At 55.9% G+C, this 27,038-nt stretch overlaps 1 protein-coding gene across 1 annotated transcript in view; it reads left to right on the top strand.

The window, feature by feature from the left end:
* IFFO2 (intermediate filament family orphan 2) overlaps window positions 1-24,898 on the top strand; it is a 45,969-nt gene extending 21,071 nt beyond the window's left edge. Inside the window, exons 2-9 of the mRNA XM_054571643.1 lie at window positions 10,777-10,837; window positions 12,104-12,199; window positions 13,411-13,551; window positions 14,896-15,035; window positions 18,493-18,613; window positions 18,759-18,851; window positions 20,038-20,168; window positions 21,407-24,898. Of these exons, the coding sequence (XP_054427618.1) occupies window positions 10,777-10,837; window positions 12,104-12,199; window positions 13,411-13,551; window positions 14,896-15,035; window positions 18,493-18,613; window positions 18,759-18,851; window positions 20,038-20,168; window positions 21,407-21,512 (889 nt within the window). The 3' untranslated portion in view covers window positions 21,513-24,898. The remainder of the gene's footprint in view (window positions 1-10,776; window positions 10,838-12,103; window positions 12,200-13,410; window positions 13,552-14,895; window positions 15,036-18,492; window positions 18,614-18,758; window positions 18,852-20,037; window positions 20,169-21,406) is intronic.
* Window positions 24,899-27,038: the final 2,140 nt, after the last annotated feature.

Genomic DNA, 27,038 nt, shown 5'->3' with positions numbered 1-27,038 from the left:
TTTTCATTTTTAAGACATCTCATAAGAAAAAAAATCTCAGAAGAAGGATGTGCAGCCATTAACATTGATTGTCTCGGGATGGGGGATTGGATGGGTTTTCATTTTTATTATTATTTTTTGTTTGGTTTACCTGATTTTTTTTATTTCTTAGGTAATCACTGTGACGTTCTCATGAAATTTAAAACAGGGGGAAATGAGCAGCTATTTTTGTCTTTTTAAAATGTAAATGTTTTTGATTTCTTGATTAGGTGACATACGTCATTCAAAATTTAAAACGATGCAGAAGGAGAGGAAATTCTGACATATGCTACAATGTGGGTGAACCTTGAGGACACTCGAGGTGCCATAGGCCAGACACAAAAGGCCAAACAGTGTAGGCTTCCCCTTATATCATGCACCTACCAGTCAGATTTATGGAGACAGAAAGGAGGATGCTGGTTGCCAGGAGCCGGGGGAGGGCGAATGGGCAGTTAGTGCTTAATGGGGACAGAGTTTCCGTTTCGCAAGATGAAGCGCTCTGGAGGCGGATGGTGGTGGTGGTCGCATAAAGACATGAATGGCCTTAATGCCACTGAACTGTACTCTTAAAAAATAGGAAGGATAAATTTTGTTATGGGTATTTCACTACAATTAAAAAAAAAAAAAGATACAGGAGGGGACAGAGTGATGAATCTCCCTGTCCCCCTGCCTGGGTAAAAATTTTCAGTGTGGCAGTGGAGCCCTGCTGTCCTCCCTCCTGCCCCCCGGCACCAAAGGTTGGGGCAGCTCGGATGGGGCGCCCTCACTCATGAGCAGAGCAAAGATGCCTCCAGCCCCCAGAGCCCAGGATGAGCACCCCCGCCCACCCTCACTCCCAAGGCACGAGGCTTGCCCGGCCCAGGCCTTCCTGCCTGTGGGGTTGGAGGGACTGAGGACCGGAGGCCAGGGGGCTCTGGAACTCGCCTCCTCTCTTTCAGCGAGAGGGGAGAGGGGAGCACTCTCCATCCACTCCTGGGCCCTAGCCCTCGGCTCCTGAGTGGGCACTTGGAAAATGTATCTGTTATGAGGGAAGGGAGATGGAATCTCAGCCAACAGCCAGCCAGAGTTGGGCTACGGCGCACATTCCCTGTGGCGTTCACAGTGCTGGGTCTGTGCCAGCACCTGGACAGGGCGCGGGATGGGACCTGTGGGAGATGAGAGTCCTCCCACGTGGCTTTGTTGGATGGCTTCCCGTGTTACCAGGCACTGATAGTAGGGGGCGTGGTTTAGCACCCAGGTGTCCTGCCTGGTGCTGGGGACCCAGGCCAGTCCACTCAGCAGAGCGGCCCTCCCAAGCTGAGCCGCCCACTCTCCACAGTGGGAAGGACACAAAGACCACGTTTGAGGCTGATACAGGGTGGGGGAAAAGTAGGTTCACAATTGTTCATATGGAAAACGATACAATAATTAATAAATAATAATACAAGAATAAACTCTCTGTTTCGCGTACTCAAAACTGTAAACCCACTTGTGCCCCACCCTGTGTAGCGTTTATTAGGAACTAGACTCTGAGCTAAGTGCCAACGCGCCCTGACTCATTTAATACGCCAGCCCTGCAAGGTGGGTGCTTCCATCAGCCCCCACCTGAGAGATGAGCCGGAAGCACAGGAGGCTGAGGGCTTTGCTGGAGGCACACCCCTGCCCCTCCCGGCATCCCCCTCTGGTAGGGAAAGTGAGGGACCTCGGCAGCCAGTGCCTGGGCGCCGGGCGACCAACCGCAGCCTTCCCCCACCACGAATCCCATAGAGCTGCAGAGCTGAGAGAAACTGAGACCATTTTATAGACGAAGAAACTGAGACCCAGAGAGACCAGGGTGCGATCTCAGGCCTCAGATCTGGTTAGCGACAGGGAGGACAGGGCAGGCATTTTTTCAGAGCCTGCGTCTGTCATCTCTTTAACAGGCTGGGCAGCCCCAAGGAGGGGGCCTTTATGATCTCCATTTCACAATGACCACATGGGGAGGCTCGGGCAGGAGATCATTTGTCCAGCAGCATGTGACTGGTAATGATGGGGTTTGAACCCAGTTCGGTCCGACTCCAAACCCAGTGCCTTTTTAGCCATCACATGGCCCCAGCCAGTTGTAGGGTTGGGATGGTGGCAGGGCTGCGGGCAGTCGGTCGTGGCCAGTGGAGATGGAATGTTAAGGCCCTGAGAAGCGAGTGAACAGCCAAAGCAAATCGCCTGGTTAAGCAGCTCTTTTCTAGCTCAGTGACTGTGGCCCATGAGCACATGTCCACGCATCTGGCCCCAGCCTCGTCATGTGGCGGCGTTTCCTGAGCAGTGTGCTGGGGGCAGGGGAGGGGGTGGGCTTTATGGAGCTGATGAGACACTCTTACCACTGGGAAGCTGCTCAGGCCTGGGAGTCCGGTGGACCTGGGCTGGACCTGGGCTGGACCTGGAACAAGTCATTTTACCAGAGCCTTAGTTTTCTCATCTGTTAGGTGGGAAAAATAACACCTGGCTCAGAGCTGTGGTGGGAGGAAAGTGACATAAACATTTCAGAGTAAATGCGAGTCTTCTCCTACTCCTGGACAGCAGAGTCTGACGAGGGAGGCAGATGAGTAAAAATTTACAGCGCCCTGGATGCCACGAGGAGGGCATGTGCCAGGACTGGAAACGCCGGGATGCGCGATCCTGATTCACCTGGGGAAGTCGTGAAGGGCTCCCTGGAGGAGGTGGCAGGGGCATAGCAAGCCTGAAAGAAGTTGGGAACGGTGCCCCAGAACCCTCACGGTGGCCTGCAGTTTGGGAGGCTGGCTCCTCATCGCCATGAGGTGCTTGTTGAGTCACTCTCCTTCTCAGCGTGGCCCAGTTTGTGGGGGGCAGTGCCTACTTGGGGTGTGGTTTCTGGATAGAGGACTGGAAGGAGGGTGCTACCCAGCATACAGCTCCGGATTACAGGCATCTACAGAGCTGCTGGATCTCCCAAGGAATTTTCAATAAATGACAGCATAGTCGAAGTGACGCTGGGAACCAGGGCTGATACGGACTCTGGGTAATAGGAGCAATGACTCATGTTCAGAGGGACTCGTAGGGATGAGAGAGAGAGAGAGAGAATGGAAGACTAAGGCCCAGGCGGGAAAGGACTTGCTGGAGTCATGCAGTGAATTAGTGGCAGAGCCAGGACTCGAACCGCTATCTCCTACCTCCTAGCCCAAAGTCGTCTCCCCAAAAGGGTACTTCCCTGTGGACATTAGACCCCTGCTCATGCTCCAGGAGCCTGGCACAGGCCTCGCCTGCTGGGATCCTTGGAGGGGGCTGCTGTTTCGGGTGGAGGGCGTGTCCGTGTATGTGTCCATGTGGCGGCAGCATGCTGGGCGGAGGGGCACACTTGACAGGGTGGCTGCTCAAACCCAGCCCATCGCCCGCTCGCCGCCCGTGCTCCGGCCTGCCCGGCCATTACTGCCGCCTGTAATGGAATCGGCTGCCCCGGTTAAGTGTTCACATTAAATTAATACCTCCTCCACGGAGACAATCAGTTGGCATTTAATTTGTGTTTCCTTCTGAGCAGCAGAGTACAGCTGGGCAGCCGGGCCTCTCATGGGCACGCCTGCCAGGCGTCCCGTCCCAGGGATCAGGGGCCCAGTGCCCATGGGAGCAGCAGAGAGGAGGAGGGTGAGGGTGGGCGAGGCGGTGCCGGCAGTTTCCCGGGGGGGCATGGGTAGCCTCCCTGCCCACAGCCCGGGGAGCCAGCCCTCCTTTTACTGGAGAGAAAAGATACAATAGAACCAGATGAGAGAACGGGGTCAGGCGATGGAGACGCTACGGGTCTCAGTGTTCAGGCCTCAGAGGGGCGGGCTCTCCTGTATTCCCGGCCCCACCCACTCCCACTGCCCTTTTTGCTCATCTGGATTCTCTTTCTGCCACAAACATGAGTTGTGTGTGACATTAGGCAAGGGAGGTGGTGTGGAATGAGGAAGTTGACTCAGTTGTGATTTTTCAGCTCTCTAGGGGTGTTCTGCAGAAGGTAAGGGGGTGGGGGCCTGGGTCTTCCAAAGCAGATCTGGCCCCACGGCCAAGTGTCTACTCTGATCTGTTAACCCATTGGCTTCTGCAAAACTGCATTGAAGGAAGGGCCCCCTAGTCTGCGTCTGTGCCTCCCCCAGACCCTGGCCCCCGTTACAGATTAGTCTAGAGAAGAACCTGCCAGTCAGGGCACGGGCTTGGCCCCAGCTGGCAGCGAGGGGTGGGGAAGGGGAGAGGTGCTTCTGGGTGTCTGTGGGTGGGCTCACAGAGAACTGGGGGCAGCGCAGAGCCCCGGGAGCAGGCAGCACAATGACCCCAGCACGCCCCCTGGCCGTCCCTTGGTGGCCTATACCTGGCCGGCTGCAATGGGGTGAGCTCCCTGTGGCCCAGTGGAAGTCGCTCTCCACCCATCTGCCCTCCGCCAGGGGGCCAGGCCCACACTTGGCCCAGAATGAAGTTTTCCACTGATGGCTCCGGCCCAGCCTTACCTGAGCTTGTGTCCCATCACCTGAGTGAGCTGGCCTGGGTGTGGCGCCCCTGCCTTCCCTGGAAAGGTGTGGCCATTCCTGTGGTGGCCTCCCAGCTCTCTGAGGTCTGGCTGCTGACACTAGCATGCCACTCTACTGCGCAAGGCGAGCCGCCGAGCGTTTTGTCTGCTGGGTGCCAGGGCCGGGCTGGGTGTTTCCGCCCACACTGCCCACCTCATGGGGTTCTCACCACCGCGCTCACTAGCGGCCGTGTGCTTTCCATCTCACAGATGAGGAAACTGAGGCTCAGAGAGGGTACCTGACTTGCCCAAGTTCACGCAGCTGGGAAGTGGTTAGGAGGGGCAGCAGATGACCCCAGTGTCTTGCTGCCCCAGAGTCTCTGGGACTTTCTCCCCAGAAGCCCTAAGGCTGCCCCTGGGGCCTTGATCATTTTGCTGGGGCTGCCCCCACTTTCCTCCGGAGCCAGAGCCCCGAGCCTCTTTCTCTGATCGCAGAGGAAGTGAAAAATCTGTGAGTCAGTCCCTCTGCCAGTGACTTCAGCTTGGCTTCCCTCCCCTCAGTAAGCAGGCTTTGTCAGCCCCTTTCCTGTGGGGCTGTGTGTCATCGTAAGCTGATTGGGGAGGCAGGACACAGGCCAAGTGTTGGCTGGGGGTGGGGGTGGGGGCTTTGAAGCTGCCCATCCCCTCCCCGCAGGGGCAGGCTGAGACTTCTCGTCCACCACGTGATCCAGCGGTGGCTCCTCAGGAATGCCTGGAGACCACATCTGGCTGCGGTGGGGGCTGCCCCTCCCCCTCCTGGCCACCGGCCTCACACGTGCGCGCCTTCTGCTAAGATGGTTGCCTAGGCCCCAGAGCTCAGCAGCAGTGTCGTTTGGAGAGTCATTTCCTCTCCCTGCCCTCATTGTCCGACCTCCCTGCATCCCCTCTCCGGCTGGAGGGCTGTGGGAAGTGGGAGAGGAAAGCTTTCTTTCCCTGCCTGCTTCCTGCCCTGGCTCTCTCTCCCCCTGGCCTAGCCTGGGCTCCCCCTGGGGAGGCTCTGGAGCCAGCCAAGTGAACGAGTAGACGGAGGTGAGCCTGGGTAGCTGATGCTGGGAACTCTGCTCCTGGGAGCCCCCAGGCTGGGGGCGGGAGTGCAGGCGGAGGATGATCCTCCAGGCAGGAGGGGCCCTGGATGGGGAAGGGGTGAGCAGGAAGGCTGAGGAGTGGTTGCAATTTAGATTCATTCTTTCTTTCTTTCTTTCATTCATTCATTCAGCAAATCCATACAGCAACTACGTGACTCCTTACCTAGGGCAGGTAGGCTGTAGGTACAGGGTATGGCAGTGAGCACAGAAACAGTAATCACCAGCAGTTCCCTGGGCTGGTGGGAGGGCTCGGCCCCCAGCTTTAGACCCCCCCATGACTCTGTTGATGGTGCCCCTCCTCTGGGCCTCTGTCCCACCCTAGAGTAGGCATCTCACCCATGCTTCCTCGATGCCCCAAAGGCCTGGGCACGGGGCGCCTGGGACCTCCTGAGATGGCTGCTGGAGGGCTTCCCCGTGGCACTGGCACACACATCCAAGTCCCTGATTCGTGGTCCCCATGGTTGGAGCCCCTGCTTGTCCTCGCATTGGCCCAGAGGCCCTCCCGTGCTGCCCCTGCCCTTGTCCAGCACCCGCCCCTGATCGCCTGTGTGGATCACGCCCCGCGGTTTCTGGGGAGGCCGTTGTTGGCCCCTTCTTCCCAGGGACCCCAGTTGTACATTCGAAGAGTGTGGGAGCAGAATGGTTTTTCTTGAGTGTGCCTGGGGCATGGTGGGCCATGGTGGGTCTCGTTGAGAAGCCGGGGGGCAGGTGCTGGAGGAAGCAGAGCTGGGGCTTGGCCTCGCTGCCCTCCTGCACCACCCTCGGGAGCTCTGGCTCAGGCCGGCGGAACGGAGGGCACTCTGCCACCTGCTCCTGTGTAACTCTGGGCCTCGGTGTCCTCATCTGTGCACCCAGAGGTTTGAGCGAGGTGAATCCTGGTGCCCTCTAGCCTTCACTTGGGGAGATTCTCCGAGTGACGGTCTTCTCCTGGAGAGTAGAAACAGCCCCACCTTCCTGGCTGTGTGATCCTGGCTAATGGTTTTGGACTTGAGCTTCTTCATCAGTGCCATGGATGTCCCTAAAGGTGACTGTGCAGCCTACTGAAATGAGGTTATACGTGTGAAGCCCCTCAGAACGGTGGCCGGCACATCGAAAGCATTCAGACCGTGTTAGATGCTCTGTTGGGATCCTTGCTGTCCTCCGCCTCGCTGTCCTCTCTCCTGCCTGCTCCAAAGGCTGCTCTGAGCATCGTGGACTGAGAGTGCCCTGAGGAGCTGGCATATGTATAAGCCTCGTTGTAGGGAGTCTGCAGGCGGGAGGAGCGGAGAGGGAGAGGATCTGGGGCCCAGCGGATGAGGGCCCGGGGGCTGAGCAGCCTTTGGAGGCGGGGAAGATGGAGGGCGGGCCATCGCTGTCCCTGGCATGGTGGCTGGCTCTTGGGGTGGGAGCCATGCATGGTGAGATACCACTGCCAAGCCGCCCGGGAGGACGTGGTCCAGAGGCTTAGCTGCCTCAAGCAGGAGCCTGGAGCTCCAGGAGGGAAAACAGTGGAAGTGGCTGCGGGGGCTCGGGGAGGGGTGACATTTGAGATTCGCCTGGGAGAACGCGTAGGATTTCAGAAGCCTGCGAAGAAGGGAGCGACAGGGAAATTGAGTGTCCTCCAAGCCTCTGTTTCCTACCTGCCAAGTGGGGACAACCCTTAGCCGCGGGTTAAGTGACATGTTGTATTTTCTGTGCATATGAATGCCTGACATGGTAAACACAACCCAGAGGGTGACGAATAAGTGCCCCCTCTCCTTTCTCTTATCTGACCCTTTAAGCAAGGAGAATTTGGAAGTTTTATGAGCTGTTGGCGCAGGGTGGCAGGGACGACTCTCACTGATTCAGGCCACCTTGGCCCTGGCTCGCGCTGTGCCTGTGCCGCGGGCCTTCGTTTTCCCCGTAAAACAGGGAAGGGATTTTCTGTGCGACTTCCTTCGCTGTGCGGTGGGTTGGGCAAGAGACTTGGGACAGTGAAGGGTAAAGGATGTGACATGCACCAGCCCCTTTGTAGGTATGTCCCCTTCTTAGGGGCCACTGACTCCGCCCTGGCCTTCCCGCTGCCCCTCTTTGCTTATGCCGGTGCCTAGCCTGACACAGCTGTGCCGCCGAAACCGTGCCCCTGTGGGCTGGCCCAGGGCTAGGGAGGGGACTGTGCCTGGGAACCAGGTGTTGAAAGGTCAGAGCTCACAGCTTGGCAGACCAGCGCTCCCTCCTCCTGGGCTGAGGCGCACTGAATGCGGGGTGTCCGGGCACCTCAAGAAGCGCTCCGCCTGCCGCCGTCCTCTCACCCCCGCCAGCCAGTGCAGTGAAGGGCAAAGCTTTCTGCACCGTCACCACTGGGGCCGGCAGAGCCAGGCTTCTCTGCCGCCGTTGGGAAGCATGTCAGCACGGGCAGCGGGTTCGGCCTGCCAGGCCAGCTGCTATCTACATGCTGGGGTCTGCGCTCTGCCGTCCGGGACCAGCAGTGCCGGCTGCCCGCCCAGCCTGGCTTTGGAAACAAAAGGCCCATGAGATCGTTCGTGCAAACTCATCTGCTGAGATGCAGCTTAGAAACACTAGTGAGGTGCGGGGCCACTCAAAGAGCCATCTTAGAAGTACAGCGTGCCCGCCCCACCCCAGACCTGCTGCATCCGGGTCTGTATCTGAGCAAGATCCCCGGGTGATTCCCATGCTTGTTGCAGTTTGAGCAGCGGCTCGGCTGCAGTCCCAGCCCCGCTTACTTGCTGTGTGACCTTAGACAAGTTACCTCACCTCTCTGAACCTCAGCTCTTTCATCTGCAAAAGGTGTTTGGGGAAAAATTCTGTACCCACGAGGGTTAACGGTCCACATGAAAACTGATGGGATGTGTGTACAAGGCACCGAGCCCAGGGTGTGCGTGGCACCCACATGTGCTCGCCAATCAACAGCTGCTCCCACTGCTGTGGATGTGTCCGGAGATCCAAGGATGCGGCTTGGGTTCTTGCTCTGAGTTGACTTGGGGCAAGTCGTTCTCCTTCTCTGGGCCTCGTTTTCCCCATCTGTACAATGGGTCTGTTGACCCCTGCCCCACTATCCTCATGAGAAGGTTGCCCAAAGGAAAAGAGAGAGGGGGCTTGGTCTCAGCTCCAGGAAGGGGGTGTGTCGGGGGTGGGGCCGAGATGCCCCTGGGCGCCCACATCCTCATCCCTCGCTGCCTCCTGCTGTAAAAGCGGCAGTGAGGCCAGCCCTCCCCTGCAGCCACTCGCTCAGTGGCCTTGGAATCAAGTTCTCTGCCCCCACTCAGAGCAGCATGGCCAGGAGAGATGATTCAGCGTGGACCTGTGCTCTGGGCCTCAGCCTCTCTTGAGGGAAGCCCTGGATGCCCCATGCTGCTGGGTAGGGGTGAGGGCGGCCTGTGAGCGCCCCCCTACCTGGGATTTCTGTCCCCCACATCGGGCCCAGGAATGAACTCTTGGCCTGGCCCTTGACATACTGGGTGACCTTGCAAATTCCTGGCACACTGTGGGCCTCGGTTTCCCCATTTGTACGATGAGAGTGTCCAGTAAGATGTGCCACCTGTGTTGGACCCTCCTTAGCTTCCTCTGTGTCCTTCAGCCCTGGCAGAAGCCCCCACCCAGCCCCACTGCCCTCTAGGTTCTGGATCCCGTGGCCCGCGCCAGATCTAGGCTTGCTGCCAATGTTGGGGGCTGGTAAAGACCCAAGGGAACAAGGGAGAGGCGAGAGAGTGTGTGTGTGTGTGTGTGTGTGTGTGTGTGTGTGTGTGTGTGTGTGTGTGTGTCGTCCGGGAGCCCTGGCCAGGCCTGTCTCGTCTCGTGTGGGAGAGAGGAGGAATTTTCCTCTGTGTGTGCAAACAGTATCTGTTTTCTCATTTCCAAAAGCTGGTGACGTAACCCACTCTTTATCCATTTTTCCCCTCTGGCCTATTTTTAGCTGGCCCGACAGCATCCTAAAAGGCCTCTGGACCTGCCTGCTCTGAGGCCATGTAGGGAGGTGGCAGCAGGGTGAGGAGAGCCGAAAGCTCCTCTGTCCCAGGATGGAGAGAGGAAAGGAACCTGCCCCGGGCATCCTCTGGGGAAGACGGGGGGTCAGAGTGCAGAGCCAGGGTAGGGCTCCTGTGGGTCTTGGGCCCACGAGGAGCCTGGCAGGGCTACAGGCACTCAGTCTGGAGCCTCCAGCCCGGATTGGAGTCCTGCCTCCGCCTGTCCTCACCCTGACCTTGGGCACCTGGCTCTGTGCTTTGCTTCCTTCACCCGAAACGTGGGGCTGACGGAGGCACCTGTGCTGGAGGGTTGTTGTGAGGATTGAATTATGTCATGTAGATGGGTTCTTGGTGCAAAGTAAGCCCTCAGTTAAGGCGAGCTGGTATTGTTACGGTGATTGGATTGATGATCGTCTCATCCAGCCTCCAGTGACTGCGGGGTACAGCTAGCTCTGGCGTGCCTCCTCCTCCCTGTCATTTCCTGTCTAGCTTCAACTGTATATGCACACACTGGGTAATAACACATGTAAAGCCCCTGGAATGGGGTCTGGCATGAAATAAGTGCTAAATAAGTGAGGGTGGTATTTATTTATTTTTGTTTTCATGTAATAAGGCAGGCTTGGGTTTGAAGTCCAGCCCTACTCATTAACTAGCTGTGTGTCTTTGGGCAGGACATTTAACCTCTCTGAGCCTCTGGGTCCTCATCTGTAAGTCAGGGATGCTAATAGGTATGTAGGAGCTGCCCGTTGGTTAGTGTGGGCTGCAGGACCATAGACTGGAAGAGTGCAACAGTTAGCACAGTAAAAGTGTATTTCTTGCGAATGCAAAGAACAGCCTGAGTGTGGTGCTGGCTGCAGCCTGGCTCCCGAGGGCCAGCTCGATATTGCGTCTTGCAGCAAGAGCAGGAACAGCAGCATTTGCACAGCGCTTCACAGTTTGCTAGAGGGGGTAGTGGTGGTCTCCCCCACCTTCATCTCCCCGTGGTGCCGTGCTCATGCCTTGAGCATGACACTTCTCAGCCCCTCCTGGTGTTGTGGCCATGTGTCAACCTGCCTGTCCCTGCCCGACCTTCACCACCTCTAGACTGGGAGCTCCTAGAGGGCAGGCAGGGATGGGTTCACTGCTGTGCCTGCCTTGCCCGGCCCAGGGGCAGGGCCAGGGTGGCCGCCGGCACTGTGTCTGAGGGCCGGACTGGCATGGGAGGCCCCCTCTGACCACCTGTCCTTCTTGGCTCTTACAGATGGGAGGAGGAGCTTGCCAAGAGCATGAACCTGCAGACCATGGTGGACACGCTGAAGGAGGTAAGAGCCCTCAGAGGTTCTGATCCAGAAGGAGGCTTAGGGGAGAGCTGTGTGACGAGGGGACACCGTCTTCGGGGACAAAGCCCGGCACAGTTCTCAGTACAGCCCCGACTCTGTGTTACCTCCTGCTGCCTCTGACTCCTTGATGGAGCCAAGAGGCCTCTTCCGCGTCCCCTGCTTTGGAACTAGGAGGGGGCTGGCACAGCATTGCAGAAAAGCCCAGGCACAGGAGTGGGGAAGCCTGGGTCCAAGACCTGGTGCTGCCCCAGCTTGAGGGGTGACTTGGGCTAGTGACACCCCTCTCTTGCCTCTTCTCCCCACCTGAGTCTTGGACTGGATGGTGTCTAAGCTCCCACCCCCCACAAGCTTGCTGCAATGGGCGCCGAATGCCTTGGAGAGGGCGGTGGGCCTGTCACCAGGCGGTCCCCCAGCCCTAGCGCACTCTCTGTGGTGGCTGAGAGGCCCTTCCTTGCTATCCTAGCTCAGTAGCTCTGGGTTCTGGGCCCTGTACTCATCCGCCTGCTGGGTACCCCAGGCAACAAACGTCAACTTCCCAGCCTCTCTCTTCCTCTCAGTCAAATGGGTGCAACGATAGTGACCCCAAGAGAAGACATGGAAATCTCTTTCAAATATTTGAAAAATCGCTTTCTGACATTTAAAACATTTATCTTCTGAGAAAGTTAAGAGAGAGATTAATATCAGCACTTAGAAGGGAGGGGATGAACATCCTCCGTTTTTGTAACAAAACTACTTTTTACTTTACAAACATAACATGTTCAAGCTCAAATATTTGGAAAGTTGAGAAAAGCATAGAGAATAAAATAAAACTTCTCTCCAGTTCTGCCCCTCTGCTGTGGACATATTGGTGTGCGACCTTCTGGTCTTTTCTGTGCAAACACACACATACTCTACGTGTGTACGTTCGGTTAGGTTGGCACCCCTGGCCTTGCCATTTTGGAGAACCAGAGATGGTCAGATATTGGCCATTTCACATGAACTGACCTGATATTTTAATTTATCAGGACCACTCGTTGCACAGGAGTTGGGAAGCCTGGGTCTCTTAATTTTTCTCTTACTATCTGCCATGGGTTTTTCCGTGCCACAAATATCCTTTGAGAAGTGTTTGAAGCTGAGAGGGGGGAAGCCAGGCTGGGCGAGGTCCTTGGCACACCCCCTCCCCAGCCATCGGGCGCCTGGCCTGGTGTTCCTCCCTCCTGCCCCTCAGGTTTAGCCCCCGCTAAGCCCTCACCATCTCCGTCCCCACAGGCAGCGCAGGAGGCAGAAGCCATCCAGGAGGAGATGAACGAGACGATCGAGAGGCTGAAGGCCGAGCTGGTGGTGTTTAAGGGGCTCATGAGTGATGTAAGTGCCACTGAATGCCACTGTCCCTGGGTGTCATGACCTCCCCCCACACCCGTCATGCGAAACGCTTCATTCACTCCGAGGCTCCAGAGCTCGGCTTCTAGTTAGAGTCCTGGCTGGCTGCGTTTGACCGTGAGGATGACCGATGCATCGGAGACCGGGCACCCTCCTCCCGCCCCCTCCCACTTCCGCTTCCCTTGGTCTGAGTAGAGATGCATTAATCTGCCGCTTAACCCATCCCGCCCGCCCCGGGCTCCTCTGACGGTCTGTGTGTGTTGGCTCCGGCTCCTCCCCAGCTCGCCGTGATGTGGCGGGTGGTGGCCGTGGGCCTCGGTGTCTGGGCACAGGTTGAGGGAGGCCCTGTGCCAGCCTGAGAGGCTCCCCGGGCCAGTGGCCTTTAGCAGGGTTGCTTTGTCAAGTCAGGGAAGGCCAGTGTATGTATCCTTTGGACGATGATCAGAGCCCTTCTGGGTAATTGTGGGTGAGGGGAGCTGTTGGCAGCCAAGGCCTCCTTCCTGCTGGGACCCGGGCTTCCTGCCATCTTTAAGCAGCGGGCAGTATGTGGGGAGAGACTCCAGAAAGGAGAAGGCGCCCGATCATGGGTGACCCAGCCTGGTGTGGCTTCTGGTCCTGCGGGGCATGAAGCTGGGTGTGGCTAGGAGAAGCCTCCCGGGGTTCCAGGTGGAGGCCGTGTGGCTCGTCCTCACCAGGGTCCATGGGGAGTGCCCAGTCCTGGGCAGACCCCCGCTGTCAGCCATGGGAGGAATCCTGAAGAGAGAGAGCTGCCTTGGCAGGCACCTCCGTGTGGGGGACAGGTGGGGCGCGCTGGGTGGGAAAGAAGGGAAGTCTTTCAATGGTGGGAGCTGCCTTTGTATTTTCTTTGCTCTAACAAAATAAACACTGACACTGTGTCTGCTGAAAGGATGCCTTCCAGCCCTTAGGGAGACCGGGAAACACGGTCTCACATTGTCCACTCGGCGCCAGAGCCTTTAGCTCCCACGGTCCCTCCACCCTGGCCCCCACCTGAGCAACGATGGCCCAGCCCTTCACGCCCAGGAAAACCTCAAGGCCCCCCCTCGGACTCTGGGGCCTCCCACCTGACACCTAGGGTCTTCCAGCCCTCTCGGTCCAGCAGGGGCCTGGGAGCAGTGCCCCCCACCCCATGCTTGCTCCGTCCCTTGCTCACGTAACCCCTGCTGTCCTCCCTGCAGCCCATGACAGACCTGGACACAAAGATCCAAGAAAAGGCCATGAAAGTGGACATGGACATCTGCCGCCGAATCGATATCACGGCCAAGCTGTGCGATGTCGCACAGCAGCGGAACTCGGAAGACGTGTCCAAGATCTTCCAGGTGACTAGGGCCACCCTGTTCACCAGCTGCCACTCCCACCTGCCACTGCAACCCTTCCAGAGAGCCCCGGCCTCAACCCCTGCCTGGCCACCCCCTGTTTCCCTCACATCCCATTCACGTCCCTCCCCAGAGTTAGCGTGACCTCCCCAGGAGAACATAGAATCAGGGACTCATAGACTTACAGGCTGGTCCGACTCCATCATCAAGGCCAACGGCTTCATCCTGTGGCTGAGGAGACCACTCACCGGGGGGGTGACATGATATGGGCTCAAGGAAGAAAATGGCAGAGCTGGGACTAGAACTCAGGTCCCCGGAACCTGCAGGGCTTTGTTCACCTGCTCACGCTGGGCTCCCTGTCCGGCTTCCTGCCTCTTCCTTGGGGTGCCAGAACTGGGCGCCATCAGGGAGCCCTCGCTGTAGGTACCCTGGGTGAGCTCGCCTGAGCCCTGGCCAATGAGCTGCAGATTTCCAAGCATGAGCTATAGGCCTCTGACTGTTTTTTGTTCCCACCGAAGAGGCACTTGGCCTCCGACCCCTCCCCCTCCCCCTCCCAACGAGCAAGCGCCTGTGTCCTGAGAAGAGGCGATGAGTTCACCGGCAGCTGTCCTCCGGGGAGGGTGTGGGGGCTAACCCGGCCAGCTGCCTAAAGGGCCCGCGTCATTCTCTGAAGGCTGCTTCTTGAGTCTGGGTTGTGGTTTGGCTTTTGCTTGAGCCCAGGGCAATATGGTGTGTTGTGGCTTTAAGTGTGTGAGTTTGGATAGAGCCAGGTGAGCTCTGGGCTTCCCTGGGCCCTCTGTCTACCTCTGGGCCTTCTCGCTGACCCTCTGCTGGAAAGCAGGGGGGCCCATTTTGGCTTTTGTTTGGATTGCTCGTGTCTTGTCTGCTTGGAGTGGAGGGAGCATGGTGCACCTGGGGCCGCCCCCTGCTGCCTTTGCATGTGAGCAGGAGGGCTCCGGGAGGCACGGAGCCGCCTGTGCCTCCATGAGGGCTTCTTCGGCTCTCTGGCTGGCTCTGAGACGTCGCAGGTGACTCTGTACCCCAGTCTAGCTCATTCTTCTCCCCAAATCTTGTGGCTGCTTCTCTGGTGAAGGGGTGAGCTGAGCCGGCCCAACCACCAGGGCAGGGAGGGGTCTAGGCTGTGTCCTCCATCCTGCATGTCTCCCTGCCTCACGCTTCCTGCTAACGCCGCCTGCTTCTTAGAGGACCTGTGCATCTCTCCCGGCAGTGGCTGGCCCCAGCCACACTCCATCTGTCCTGTGGGATGCTCACTCCCTTCCCAGCCCACCCCTACCCTCCATCTGGCAGAGCCCCCCAGTTACCTTGATCTCTTCCTTTCCGGGTCAGGTGGTCCCCAAAAAGAAGGAGCGTAAGGTGACTTCGGACGAGGACATCTCTGAGCAGGACGGGGAGGTGAACCGGTTCCCAGATGAGGAGGTCGGCTCTATGAACATCACAGATGAGATGAAACGCATGTTTAACCAGCTGTGAGTATCCCTGCTGCCCCACCTGGGAGCTCCCTTCCGTCTCCCCAGATACCCAGTGCACGGGGGAGCAGACGGGTGGCCGGGGCTGAAAGTAGCCTGTGGGTGTGTTTTGTTTGACCAGCAGAATGAACAGATCTGCATTCATTTTTGACATTTATAATTTGGGGACTTCCACATTTTCAGAAAGGACCAAATGGTAGTGGTGGTCGTATTTGGGTGAGAGCCTCGACCTAGCCTTAGATCCACTCCTGTAAGATTTTCTTGGGGTGGGATTGCTGAGCTGAGCCACACACCGGGCCCATCACGCCGGCCAAGCACCCTCCGTCTGCAGGATGCTTTGCAAACGTGACTTTACCAACTCCAGACAATCAACCTAGGCGGCGGAGTTATCAGTCCCCTTTTGTAGATGAGGAAACTGAGACTCAGGAGAAGCGACTTGGCCAAGACCGCTAATACGTAGCAGAGCCATGATTCAGAGCCAGGCCTGCCTGCCTGTGTTCTCTCACTTTGAGATGCCGCCTGGGTTAGTGGCAGAATGTGGGCTGGATGCGGTCGGTGGTGGGTTGGAGCCAGCTTGTACCAATGCGTGGAAGCTGATTGTGCATGTCTGCCCACTCCAGGTTCAGCGATGGCACAGTAGTAGCTTAAAGTTCGCCAGGTTGGAAAATTAGCCAATGCTACCAGCCAGGGCTGCTCTCTCCACCCCTACAGAGAGCCGGTTTACCTGAAGCTGCGGGGATGCTTTGTGGCCTTGGACTATCCAGGCCCATGTTCTCAACCCTGGTCCAGCTTTAACTTTAATCCATGTCTTACCCTAAATTGAGGTAGGGAAGGGGAGGGGCAGGTGCCCCTTTGGTCATTGGATGACTTGTGTAAGGGCCTGGAGTCAAAGGGCAGACCTAAGGCTAGGTCTCTGGGGTCACCTTTCCCCTGGCCCCTGGGACCTGCTCCTGCCTGCTCTCTCTGGAATCCCTTGCAGTTGGGCACCTGAGCCCTGAGAACTCAGCTTCTCCCCAGAGCCCCACCCCGCTCACCCACCTCACCCCACCCCCCTGCATCAGAGGCTAAGACCGAGCAAGCTTTCCGACCTGATGTCTCGCCCTTGAGGTCCTGGGTTTCCAACCGCAGGGCTGTGTGTGCGGTCTTGGTTCCGATGGCCGTCACCCCCAGAACCCCTCCCAAGGGGGCACGCTCCTCTCAGTGGTGCCTCTGCCCTCACAGTCGTTTCAAAAGTCAGGGGCATGGGACTCCCCTAAGGCTTCCTGTAAAGCTCTGGGGCTGGTTTAGCCTCACAGACGCCAAGATCATTCCGCCAAGCCCCTTCCTATACTGACGGGGAAACTGAGGCTCAGAGAGGGACATGCTGGGAGGAGCTGGGATGGAGTCTGGCCCCCCACCATCAGTCCAGTGCCTTGTCCCCACCCAGCTGTCTTTGTGCTTGGAAGAGATGCCCCTCGGCCCTCTCTGCGGCACCATCCCTGCGCTGGTCCCTTTGCAGCTGAGCCAGGCCACTCAGTGAGGAAGACAGGACTGGGCACCGGCAGGGCTGTGTTTGCCCCACCCTCCCCTGTACGTGCGGCTCCCCCAAAATAGAACCGAGGTGGGGCTGTGTCCTGGGGACTGCTATTTGAAGGTGACAAGGAGACTCCCAGGCTCTTCATTCTGCTTTGACTCCCCCCCGCCCCAAATCTCATATTCTCATCTTTTGCTGATGAGAGGGGCTTTGGGGGAAAATCCGTGGCTGGGTCTAGGTTTTCTGGGTGTTGCTCTGGGCATTCCTGAGCCTAAGGCAGGATCGTAGGCCCCCACAGACCCAGGCTGGGCTCACTTGGCCGAATGAAAGGGCTTCTCTGAAGAAATCATTGCCCTCATTTTCATAAAGTCACCAGGCAATCATTAGGCTGCCCAGGAATGGGTGAGCTGAAAGGGGCAGGACCGAGGGCCGGTGGCCGAGCGGGTGGCTCCATGGGCTGGGCCGTGTGTACGCCAATTAGATTGATCCAGTGGTGAAATTGCCAAAGTTTAAAAAAAAACCCTCTGGTCACCCCTCCACCCTTGCAGTGCTACCCCAGGCCCTGCTGACCCCACCCTAGGTGGAGCCCTGGCCCCCTCCGCTGGCATCTCAGCATGCTGAGACCCAAGCCAGAGACTGCCCGGGGGCAGTTCCACTGGAGTCTTTGAATAATGCACCCCTGTCAGGGCTGTTTTGTTTTGATCAAAATCGGTTGTTTTGTTTTGATCCACATCAGTTGCTTGGGCTTGAGGCCATGGAGAAGGGAGGAATTTGCTACTTACTCTGTACCGTGGCCAGCCCTCCTCCTTCACCCTGCCCTCCAGATCTGTGGGGAGGGGTGTCGCCTCTTCGCAGCCCTTTCTCTGGTCTATCTTCCTGTCTTTTCTGGCTTCCTATTCCTCATCTGGGATTTCCTTCAGATCCCAGACGCTGGGAAGGAAGTGAAGTCAGCAGTTGAGTATGCGATGCGGTGCTAGTGGACCCCGGGGACTTGTCTGAAGCTAGTCCAGCCCGGTGGCTCCCTCCCTGCAACCCCGGCCCCAGCTCTGCTCCCTGGACTCACAGAGCCACCTGGAGGCTCTGGCGTATTGGAGGCAAACCTGGCTCCAGGGGGTGCTCTAGGCAGCTTTTTACTAGAAATTCTTTCTTCATGGGTCCTGCCCAGTGGCCCCCAGCCTGGACCTTTCTTGGAAGGTTGGGAGAATCCAGGAAGGAGTTGAAGGAGAGTAGCAGTGGGGAGAGCCCCGGGATGGGAATGGGGACACTTGGGACCCATTTCCATTTGGGCTGATTCACTGGGTCAAGTGATTTCCCTCCTGTTGATATCAGCCTTCTTGTTTGATTAGTGGGCTTGTTGGGCTGTGTGATTGTTTAAGGTCCCCCCAGTAGGGGTAACCGTGCATCGCCAGAAACCCCTCAGTCCCTGGCAAACCCATGCGGTCTGTTGCCCTACTTCCTATTCTAGTGACTAGGGAAGCCCTGAAATCGCCTGGGCTTTGAATTCAGATCTGATTTCCAGCAAATAGTGTTCTAAGAGTCCACCAAATCACCCTGAGCCTCAGTTTCCTCATCTGTCAAATGGGAATAATAACATCAACCATCCCAAGTTGCAGAGATTATATAAATCTCACAAAAAGTAGGAGCTCAGGAAGTGAGCTACTCAATGAAAAATCACAACATTGGACTTGGGAGGAAAATGCCTTTAGTCTCCATTGATTATAAAGCCTGGCATCTTAAAAATATACATTTTAAATTATATAAAGAGTATGGAAAAACTTTCTGCGTTTTAAAGAGTTCAGCTCCACAGATAAGGCCTGTCTGTCTGCCACCACTCTGTCTCTTTGGAGGGCTGCCTTGTAGGAACATACCCACTGGGGGCAGGGCCCCTGGCCCTCTCGCATCCTGGTCCCTGTTCAGCCATGCCCCGCTGTGTCACCCCCACAGGCGGGAGACCTTTGACTTCGATGATGACTGCGACAGCCTGACGTGGGAAGAGAATGAGGACACACTGCTACTCTGGGAGGACTTCACCAACTGCAACCCGACCATCGACCTGCAGGGCGAGGTGAGCCGCGGGCCTGGCTTCCCGAGGGCTAGGGCATGGGGACCGGGGGTGGGGGGGCGCCTCCTTTCAGTGAGCCCTCCTCCCTATTCTTTCCTGGCAGCCCCTACCACCCAGTTAAATTATCCCCTCTCTTCTGTTTCCCTAGCAAGAGGAAAACTTGGGCAACTTGATCCATGAGACGGAATCTTTCTTCAAGACGAGAGACAAGGAGTACCAGGAAACGATAGGCCAAATTGAGGTGAGGGCTCGGGCTGGGCAGCCCCTCAGTGCAACTCACTGAGGTCACGTGGTCGAGACCCTTGGTGGCTAAGTGGTGGCCATGTGGGCAGGGGCTGGTGGCCTGGGGCAGCCATAGGCTCGGGAGTCAGGAGGCCTGCCAATTCCCTGCCTGGCACTGGGAAAGCTGTGTCCCTCTTGGGGCGTCAGTTTCCTAATCAGGAAAATGGGGGTAGTGATCCTTGTCTGCCCCAGAGAGGTTTTCTTAAAGTTAATTCAGCTGAGATGGTGATCCCAAAATAACGAGAACTGACGTTTGTGTGACATCAAGTTATGCTGCGCACTGAGTAAGCCATTTACAAGGGCACCCTCCCTGATCTCTGCATACCCTCGTATGGGCCTGGAGGTACCCAGGTGCCCTATGCATTGGGTGCTGAGCACCCAACCCGTTTGACAGAGGAGGACATTAGGTTAAAAGAGCCCAAATGACTTGCCCAAGGCCTCTGGCCAGCAAACAACCTTCAGGCCCAGCCCCCTGTGCCTGAGATCCCGTGCACTTGGCCATGTCTATCAGTGAGAGCCATTGCTCGTGTCAAGCTGGAGAAAGAAGGGCTCCTTTCCTGGGGGATTTGGTAGAGGAGAAGGGGCAGAAGTGTGAGGGATATGAGGACTTTTTTTTTTTTAAGTTTTTCCCCTAAAGATTTTATTTATTTATTTTTAGAGATAGGGAAAGGGAGGGAGAAAGGAGAGAAACATCAGTGAGTGGTTGCCTCTTGAGCACCCCCTACTGGGGACCCGGCTTGCAACCCAGGCTTGTGCCCTGACTGGGAATCGAATCAGAGACCCTTTGGTTTGCAGGCCGGCGCTCAATCCACTGAGCCACACCAGCCAGGGCAGGACTTTCCTGATCAAGTCCATAGAAAAGAGTGCAGAGATGCGGGGTGGAGTAGAGTTGGCAGAACCTGGTGGGGCTCATCAGGGAAGGCTGCCCTTGTGGTTGCTAGGCAGCCGTTCCCTTTTCAGCAGAAGCAGATGTAGAGGCCATGGGCCGGTAGGCAGAGAGCAGAGGCCGGGGCAGGGCCCTGAGGGTGTGGCGTCTGGGGGTGGCCTCGATGATGCCACCACTCAGGTTGTGAGCAGGGAATTGCTGAGGGTTTCGCTCTGAGGATGGCTTGGCCTCACCCTTGTCCCATGTTGGTCCCTCTCAGCTGGAGCTGGCCACAGCCAAGAGCGACATGAACCGACACCTGCACGAGTACATGGAGATGTGCAGCATGAAGCGGGGCCTGGACGTGCAGATGGAGACCTGCCGCCGACTCATCAAAGGCACCGCAGACAGGTGCCTGGCCCTGTCCTCCCTGGGGATTCGACAGTTGGGTTCTTGGGAGCACTTTGTGGAGCTGCGACTTACAAGTCCGGCCTGTTTCATCTGTACCACCCACGTGTCCGTCTGTCCATCCATCCATCCATCCAATGAATATTGGTTACCTGCCTATTGTGTGCTAGACGACTTACCTATTTAATTTCACGTAACTCCCTGCTCCTACTTACTCAACAGCTACTTGTTGGAGACGTGCTCTGTGCAAGGCCATAGGGGTTCAGTGATGGACACAACAGTTGCAGCCCCTGCGCTCATGGGGCTTACACCCCACTTTCTGCTGAACTGGGCAGTGGAGGAGAGGGCAGGGCACTCCTCTCTGCCATGGCCAGCGGGGCTTCCATGTGTCCATAGGCAGCAATTCCACATCCTTTTCCATAATCCAACCCAGAGCCAGGCGGGTCAGGCCCCTTTTATTCGCTGGGGGACACCACAACAAAGACAGCGCCCCTGCCTTCAAGGAACATGCAGCCTCTTGGAGAGACAGCCCTGCGAACAATAAAATGGCATTAATACACGTACCATGCTTGGCACAAAGCACAAGTAAATGTTAATTGTAATTGTCTCTTATTAGGACTGTACTCCTGCAGGCCGTGGTTCAGGCTGTAAAAGAGGGAGAGGCAGGTCTGTGGGAAGCCGTACTGGGGCTCGGCTCAGCCTGCCCTACCTGTAGCTCCCTGAGTCCCCCTGGGCTCACTGTCCACACGTCCACCTCCGTGGTTCAGATGGAGGAAGGGAGGCTTAGGCAAGTTACAGAGTTTGCCCGAGACTCCCCGCAGCTCCTCAGTGACAGCCAAAGCTTAAACTCAGTACTGTTGACAACTATTCAGGACGGCCTCCCTTTGAGCACTGAGTTAATTGGGGTTTAGTGAGCACCTACTATGTGCCCAGACCTGTGTTAGCTGATTCGATGGTAAGGACCAAGCTTGATCCATGGTCTCTGCTTCCAAGGGGCTTTCAGCACCCAGAGCAGTTAGAGGTTGGTCCAGCAGGTCCCAAGAGGTCTTGAGAGCCACGTTCAACTTGTGAGCTGAGGAGTCTAAGGAAGTAGAGCAAGGACAGGGTCTCAGGGCCGGATCCCCCTTCTGAGGGTAGATCTGACAGGAGTGGCTGGCTGCTCAGCCCTTCCTGCTCCTTAAGTCCCCTCAGGGGTCCGCAGGCTGCCCTCTGACTGTCCCCCATTCTCTCGCGCCTCCCAGGAATTCACCGTCCCCCAGCTCCGTGGCCAGCAGCGACTCAGGAAGTACAGACGAGATCCAGGACGAGTTTGAGCGGGAGGCAGATGTGGAGCCCATGGTCAGCTGATGACTGAGCGCCCCCTCCCCGTGCCTGGTGTCCTGGAAGGCTCCTCGGAGTGGGGCTCCAGCCCTCACCACACAGACTTCCTCTGCCCTCCCTTCTCTGGAGGCCCCAAGGGACCGCTGCTTCCTTCCTCCCTTCCCCCCACCATCAACCAGTGCCCCTGTCCATCCACCCACCCAAGGAATGGTGCTCTCAATTTCTATTCTCCATGTTACAAATGCAGTCTTCTGTCCAGATGATGCAGTGTTAACCGTGCCTTTTCCCTTAAGCTGAGCCACTTTGAGCTCCAAAGAATTATTCCTAGCAGGTGTTTTTATACAAAACTCGAATGTGAGGGTGGGGCCCTGGTGTGGTATAGTGTGGTTTTCTACCCTCCCACCTGCTCCTCTGATTGGCTGTGACCTATGCCCTCCTCTCCTCTGCTGGTCAGCGCTCAGCGAGTTGGGCCTGGGGTGGTCCACCTCCGCCCAGGACAGAGCTGTTTTCCAGAGTCCCCTGGGTGCGGACTTCCCAAGGGTTTTTCCACTTATCAAAAGGGGAAAAGATGGAAGGAGGGAGGGAAGAAAAATTTTTATTTTTTTTTTGGATCGAGTGGCAAAGCGGAGGGACAAGGCACTGCGGGGGGAGGTGGAGCCTCACTGTGTTTAAACTACTATGCAAAAAACAAAACAAAACAAAACAAAACAAAACAAAAAAAAGCAGCTTGCCTTATATATTGTGGAAGGTCCTCTCCCAGTCTCACGATTTTCCCATGGAGCTGGGAGGGAGGCCAAAGCTCGGGCGATGTCTCTCGCAGCCTCCAAGGGGGTTCGGTCAAGCTCAGTGAGGAGGCCTGGGTCCTGCGAGGCCTTCGGCCACCTGTTTGCTTCCTTGGGACCTAGTGGGTTTGGGGGGTCTTTTCTTGCCCTGATGACTTGACATTTCCCCCTCTACTTCCAGCCAACTGTACGGGGTTAGAGATCTATGATTTCTCTGTGAGAAAGTCTGAAGGGAGCCAGGCCTGCTATCACCCTCCCACAGTGGGGCTGGGCCAGGCCACCTGCCGCCACCTTGGTTCTCCACCGTGTCCCAGTTGCCCGTTGTTTGGCCGCTGGCCTGCACAGGAAAGCAAAGAGCAGGGAGGCAATGAGGGCTGCTGGCGGATTTCAGGTGGCGGGAGTCAGCGCCCAAGTTGGACTGACCAACTTGGCCAACAAGTCATCCTTGTTGGACGTAGGCGAACTTCTTGCCATGCGTCACTTGACTGACCAGTTGGGGAGTTAATTGAGCCAGTATCTCCCTGAGACTTGAGTGGACCTGTGTTGAAGAGCGCTTTGTTGAGCCCCGCCCCCCCCTCCAAATTTCAGCTTGGAACCAGCGGACCAGGTTTTGCTTTTTTTTTTAAATTTCTTTTGTACCCACTCCTAAGGGTATGATGGCCAAGTTTTGCTTTTGTTGGCCCGGCAGCTCCCCCTGGAGGTCAAAGGAGCACACTGTGCCCCAGGACCAGAACTTCCCACCCAGTGCTTCTGTCCAGAGGCAGAGGAGGGGTTCTGGCTTTGAGTAGCTTGCGGCGCCCAGTCTTTCCTCCCCAGGGTACCAGCCACCTTTAAGGGCCTTCTTTCTCTTCTGTTTCCTGCACCTGTTTTGCAGTCTTAAAACCATTGTACATAATATTCACATAATATATATATATATGTAGAGAGAGAGAAAGAGTGTGTTAAATGACAGTGTGTTATTTTTATTTATCAGAACTTGGCGGCCTTTATCTTTTTTTCCCAATTTTTCCTTTTTGTTGTTGCTGGGGGAACCTCGGACTGTTGCCTGCGACAGTGTGGCCGAGAGGCTTTTGTGCCCAGCATCTCTTATTCGCTGCACACGCAGTCCCTTGGTACGTACGGGAAGGGCCAATGGTTTTGGAGGAGACAGCCCCTTCCCCTCCTCCTTACCAGCCCTTGTTCTAAAGGTTACAGGGTTCAGACATACCTGATTAGTATTGCCGTTATTGTTACTCTTTTAGTTTAGCTTTATTTTAACCAAAGGTTATCAGAGCCAGTTGGGCTTGGACCTCAGCTGCTAAAAAGATTTTCCGTTTCCGAGGGGCGGGGGGTGCAGTGGCTGCCCCTGTGGCCTCCGCTGTCCAGGGCTGAGCGAGGCCTCGAAGGCTGTGGTCAGCAGGCACCGTGGAAGCCAGCCCTGGGCTGTCCCTCGAGGTGGCGGGAGGGTGACAGACTATCTTTAGCATTAAGACAGTAAGGCAACTGTATTTTGAGGGTAACTAAGGTCACTGTGGTGACTGGTGCCCAGTGGTATTATTTTTGCTTTCCCCTTTGTAGACATTGGGGATAGGGGACTCTGAATTTGTGCAAGGAGTATGGAAATGGCAGGAGCCAGAGACAGACACTGGCTGAGAAGTTTCTTCCTGCTGGTTTTCAAGAGCTACTTTCTCCTGGGGAGCAAGGATTTGGGGCAGGTGGGTGGGGGGAGGGGGAACAGCAAAGGTGTGGCTGGCCTGTTTCCTGGGCAGGGCCCTGGCTCTCGGCCTGGCCCTCTCCCCGACTACCATGTTCTTTTTTGAGTTAGTCGCCAGTGGGCCCTGCTTGTCCCCTTGCCGTGAGCCCATGGCTTGCCAAGAAAGACCCCAATGCTCTCTGAGGCAGCACCAGGTCCCGATGGGACACACTGGTCCGTCCTTTGTAAAGCTGTAAATACTTAATTTTGGTTTTCTATTTCTCAACCCAGTGTCATATTGACATTGGTATTTTAGATTGTTCTCAGATAGGCTCTCCTGTGCTGCCCTCTCTCACTCTCCTATTTTTAGGGGTTTTATAAAAAGAGAGGATCGGGGAGGGGCAGGGAGAGTAATTCATTTAGGTTCCCTGGTTGTGAAATGCACACATGTACACACACACACACATACACTCCTCGTGAACACATTTTGTTTTCGTGTGGCAATATGTCTTGAGGACTCTGAAGGGCAAGTCCATCTTGGACTGAGCTCTGTTGATGCAGCTCAGATGATTTAGGGAGAATCAAACCACTTTGGCTTGGGACGAGGGAGAGGGTTTGGGGTGGGGGATAACTTAAGCTAAATGTAATCTATTTATAAAGCAAGATACTCTTATCTATTTTTATGAAAGGAAGGGTTTTTTTAACTAGGGTAGGCAGTTGTGGTAGCCCCGCATTTTTCTGTGGACACGATGCATGTTGCTGCTGGATTTAATATAATCGGTACCCCTTGCCCTGTCTCCCTGTCCTCCCTGTCCTCCCTGTCGCCTACTCATCTACACCCATGAGCGGCTTCAGCAGAGTGTACACCCACCTCATCCCATTTCACTGTTCCCTGATCCCCCAGCTCCTGGGTCCTTGGAAGTCTTAGTGGGGAGGGCACTTGTGGGAGTGGGTGGCCAGTGGGGAATTCAGAATTGAGGGGGGTGGGGGGAGAACAAGGGGACACTGGAGAGGGGACGAGCTCTGCTCTGAGGGTGGGCTCTGATGAGCTTCTCGATCGATGCCAAGGTCCGTTTTCAAGCCAGCTGCGTTTGGGAGAGTGCAGGTGGCAACGGGGCTGTTGGTTCAGGTGCCACGCGTCTTCCTTGCGGCTCTTAGGCAGCTGGTGCAGGAGTGGAAATGCCATGAAATGCCACAGCCCTGGCTGTGCCCACTGCCTGGGCTGCCAATCTTTATGTGCTCCTTCAGGGCCCCGGGTGAGGGATTAGGGTGCTGGGGGCTTCCTCAGACCTGCGTCCTCCACCTAGAGACTCCAAGCCGTGGTCCTAGAAGGGCACTCTTCTAGACTGGGAGTCTGGAGAGGACCGGGTGGGTATGGGTAAAGGCGGGTTCTCTCTGGAAGGGAGTTTTCCATGGGTGGAAGATGTCCAGGCTTGGGGAAGGGGGGTGCTGTGTGTTAGTCTTGGGCAAATCCCTCACGCTTCCTGCTGCCAAGCCCTCAAAGAAATGAGGCAAAGACAACCCGCCACCCCCAAGACCCCTTTGTGGGCATTTTAGCATCTATGTGATTTTTAATCCCACCCAGGGAGACTCCTTATGCTGTAGTCCCATCCCACCCCAGTGTTGCTGTTTGTCAGCAGGATGTAGCATCAAGGGGGGGGAGGGGGTATACTCATTGAAAGACTACTGATCCTACCAGGAACCAACCTGTTTACTGTACTGTTGTAAATATCATGCTCTTTATATCCTGTATATTGGCTTCTTTTAAATAAAGTGAAATGTCTTAGAATTGATGGTGTGCTTTCTTCTAAACTGAGGATAAAGTGGGGATGGGGGGTGCTGGGACTGAGGCTCATATAAACACTAATACAAACTAATTAGCCCATGAGTGATAAAACAGGGAAATTTCACAATAAAATCCTCACAATAAAATCTGTAGAAGCTGGGAAAGCAGGATTTATTATAGACATTTAACAACAGGGGAAGCAAAAGCCAGTGAGAGCATAGGCTGAGCAATTGGCATCGCCTGGTTTGAAGTTGAGGTCCTGCTGATCATAAAACTCCCATTTCTTAAATTTTCTCACACTGCCCGCAAGAGGCCACCCTCCCTCACCCCTGCCTCAGGCTCTGGATTTGACACTGTTCAATGTTCTACTTTCTTCTTATTAGTGGCCAAATTCAGGGAGACACTGGCCCCATATGATCTGGGCCCCCGGACTAAGGTTTTCTTCAAGGATGAAGAGAAACAGCCACCACCAATCCCAATTCGCTTTTTGCCATGTGCAAGACTTTCATTTATTATAGTTTCTTTTTCCCCCACTACCAACAATTTATATTGCCTGTGTGTGATCTTCTGAAGGAAGAGTGGCATCGGATAATGAGGTCATTCTAAGGTGGGCATTATAACCCCTACATTATAGACAGGGAAACGGAGGCCCAAGGGAGTTATGTATTTTGCCAGTGTCACAGGGAGGAACCGCAATCCGCATTGGAACTGACTCCTAAGCAGGTTCTTGAAACACGCTGTTGAAGGAAATATAAATAGATAAATTAGAAAAGCTGTATCAGTACTTGAGGAATAGGATGGGTCCCTAAGACCCCGGTCCTCAGAAAGGCTTCAGAATCTGAGTTTTAAATAACCTTAAAAACTTCAAGTTTCTCCAAGAGAAAACTGAAATTTTGACCCGGGGTGGCAGGCGAGGGTGGGGGAGTGGAATAAAGCGCAGGAGCAACTGGTTCCGCGGCCAGAAATTTTTAAAGAAAAGCTAGGCATAGATCAGCTCGGGTTTTCTCTTTTATAGACCTCAGTCTTCAAGGACTCGGCTGCTTATCTAGGCTCCTGGCCCCAGAAGCTGGGTGGTCTAGCCCCAGTCCGGGCGGTGTAGGGTGACTGGACCCCGGCCAGGGAGCTGGAGGCAGGGACGGCAGTCCTCTCCCAGGGGATGCATCCCTGGCCCTGCGGGGGGAAAAAAGTGGTAACCACAAGCCAAGTGATGCTCAATTGTTCTGGCTGGGATTTCTGCAACACAGGAAGCGCAAACCGGTAGACCATACGCCCCGCCCATACTTGTACTTTTTCCGCTCTCTCATTGGTTCTTT

This window comes from Pteronotus mesoamericanus, unplaced genomic scaffold (genome assembly GCF_021234165.1).
Source record: "Pteronotus mesoamericanus isolate MK-2021 breed Mesoamerican mustached bat unplaced genomic scaffold, CSHL_Meso_final contig_221, whole genome shotgun sequence".
NCBI classification, from domain to species: Eukaryota; Metazoa; Chordata; class Mammalia; order Chiroptera; family Mormoopidae; genus Pteronotus; species Pteronotus mesoamericanus.
The sequence above is the reverse complement of the archived record's forward strand: the minus strand, read 5'-3'. Positions and strand labels throughout refer to the sequence as shown.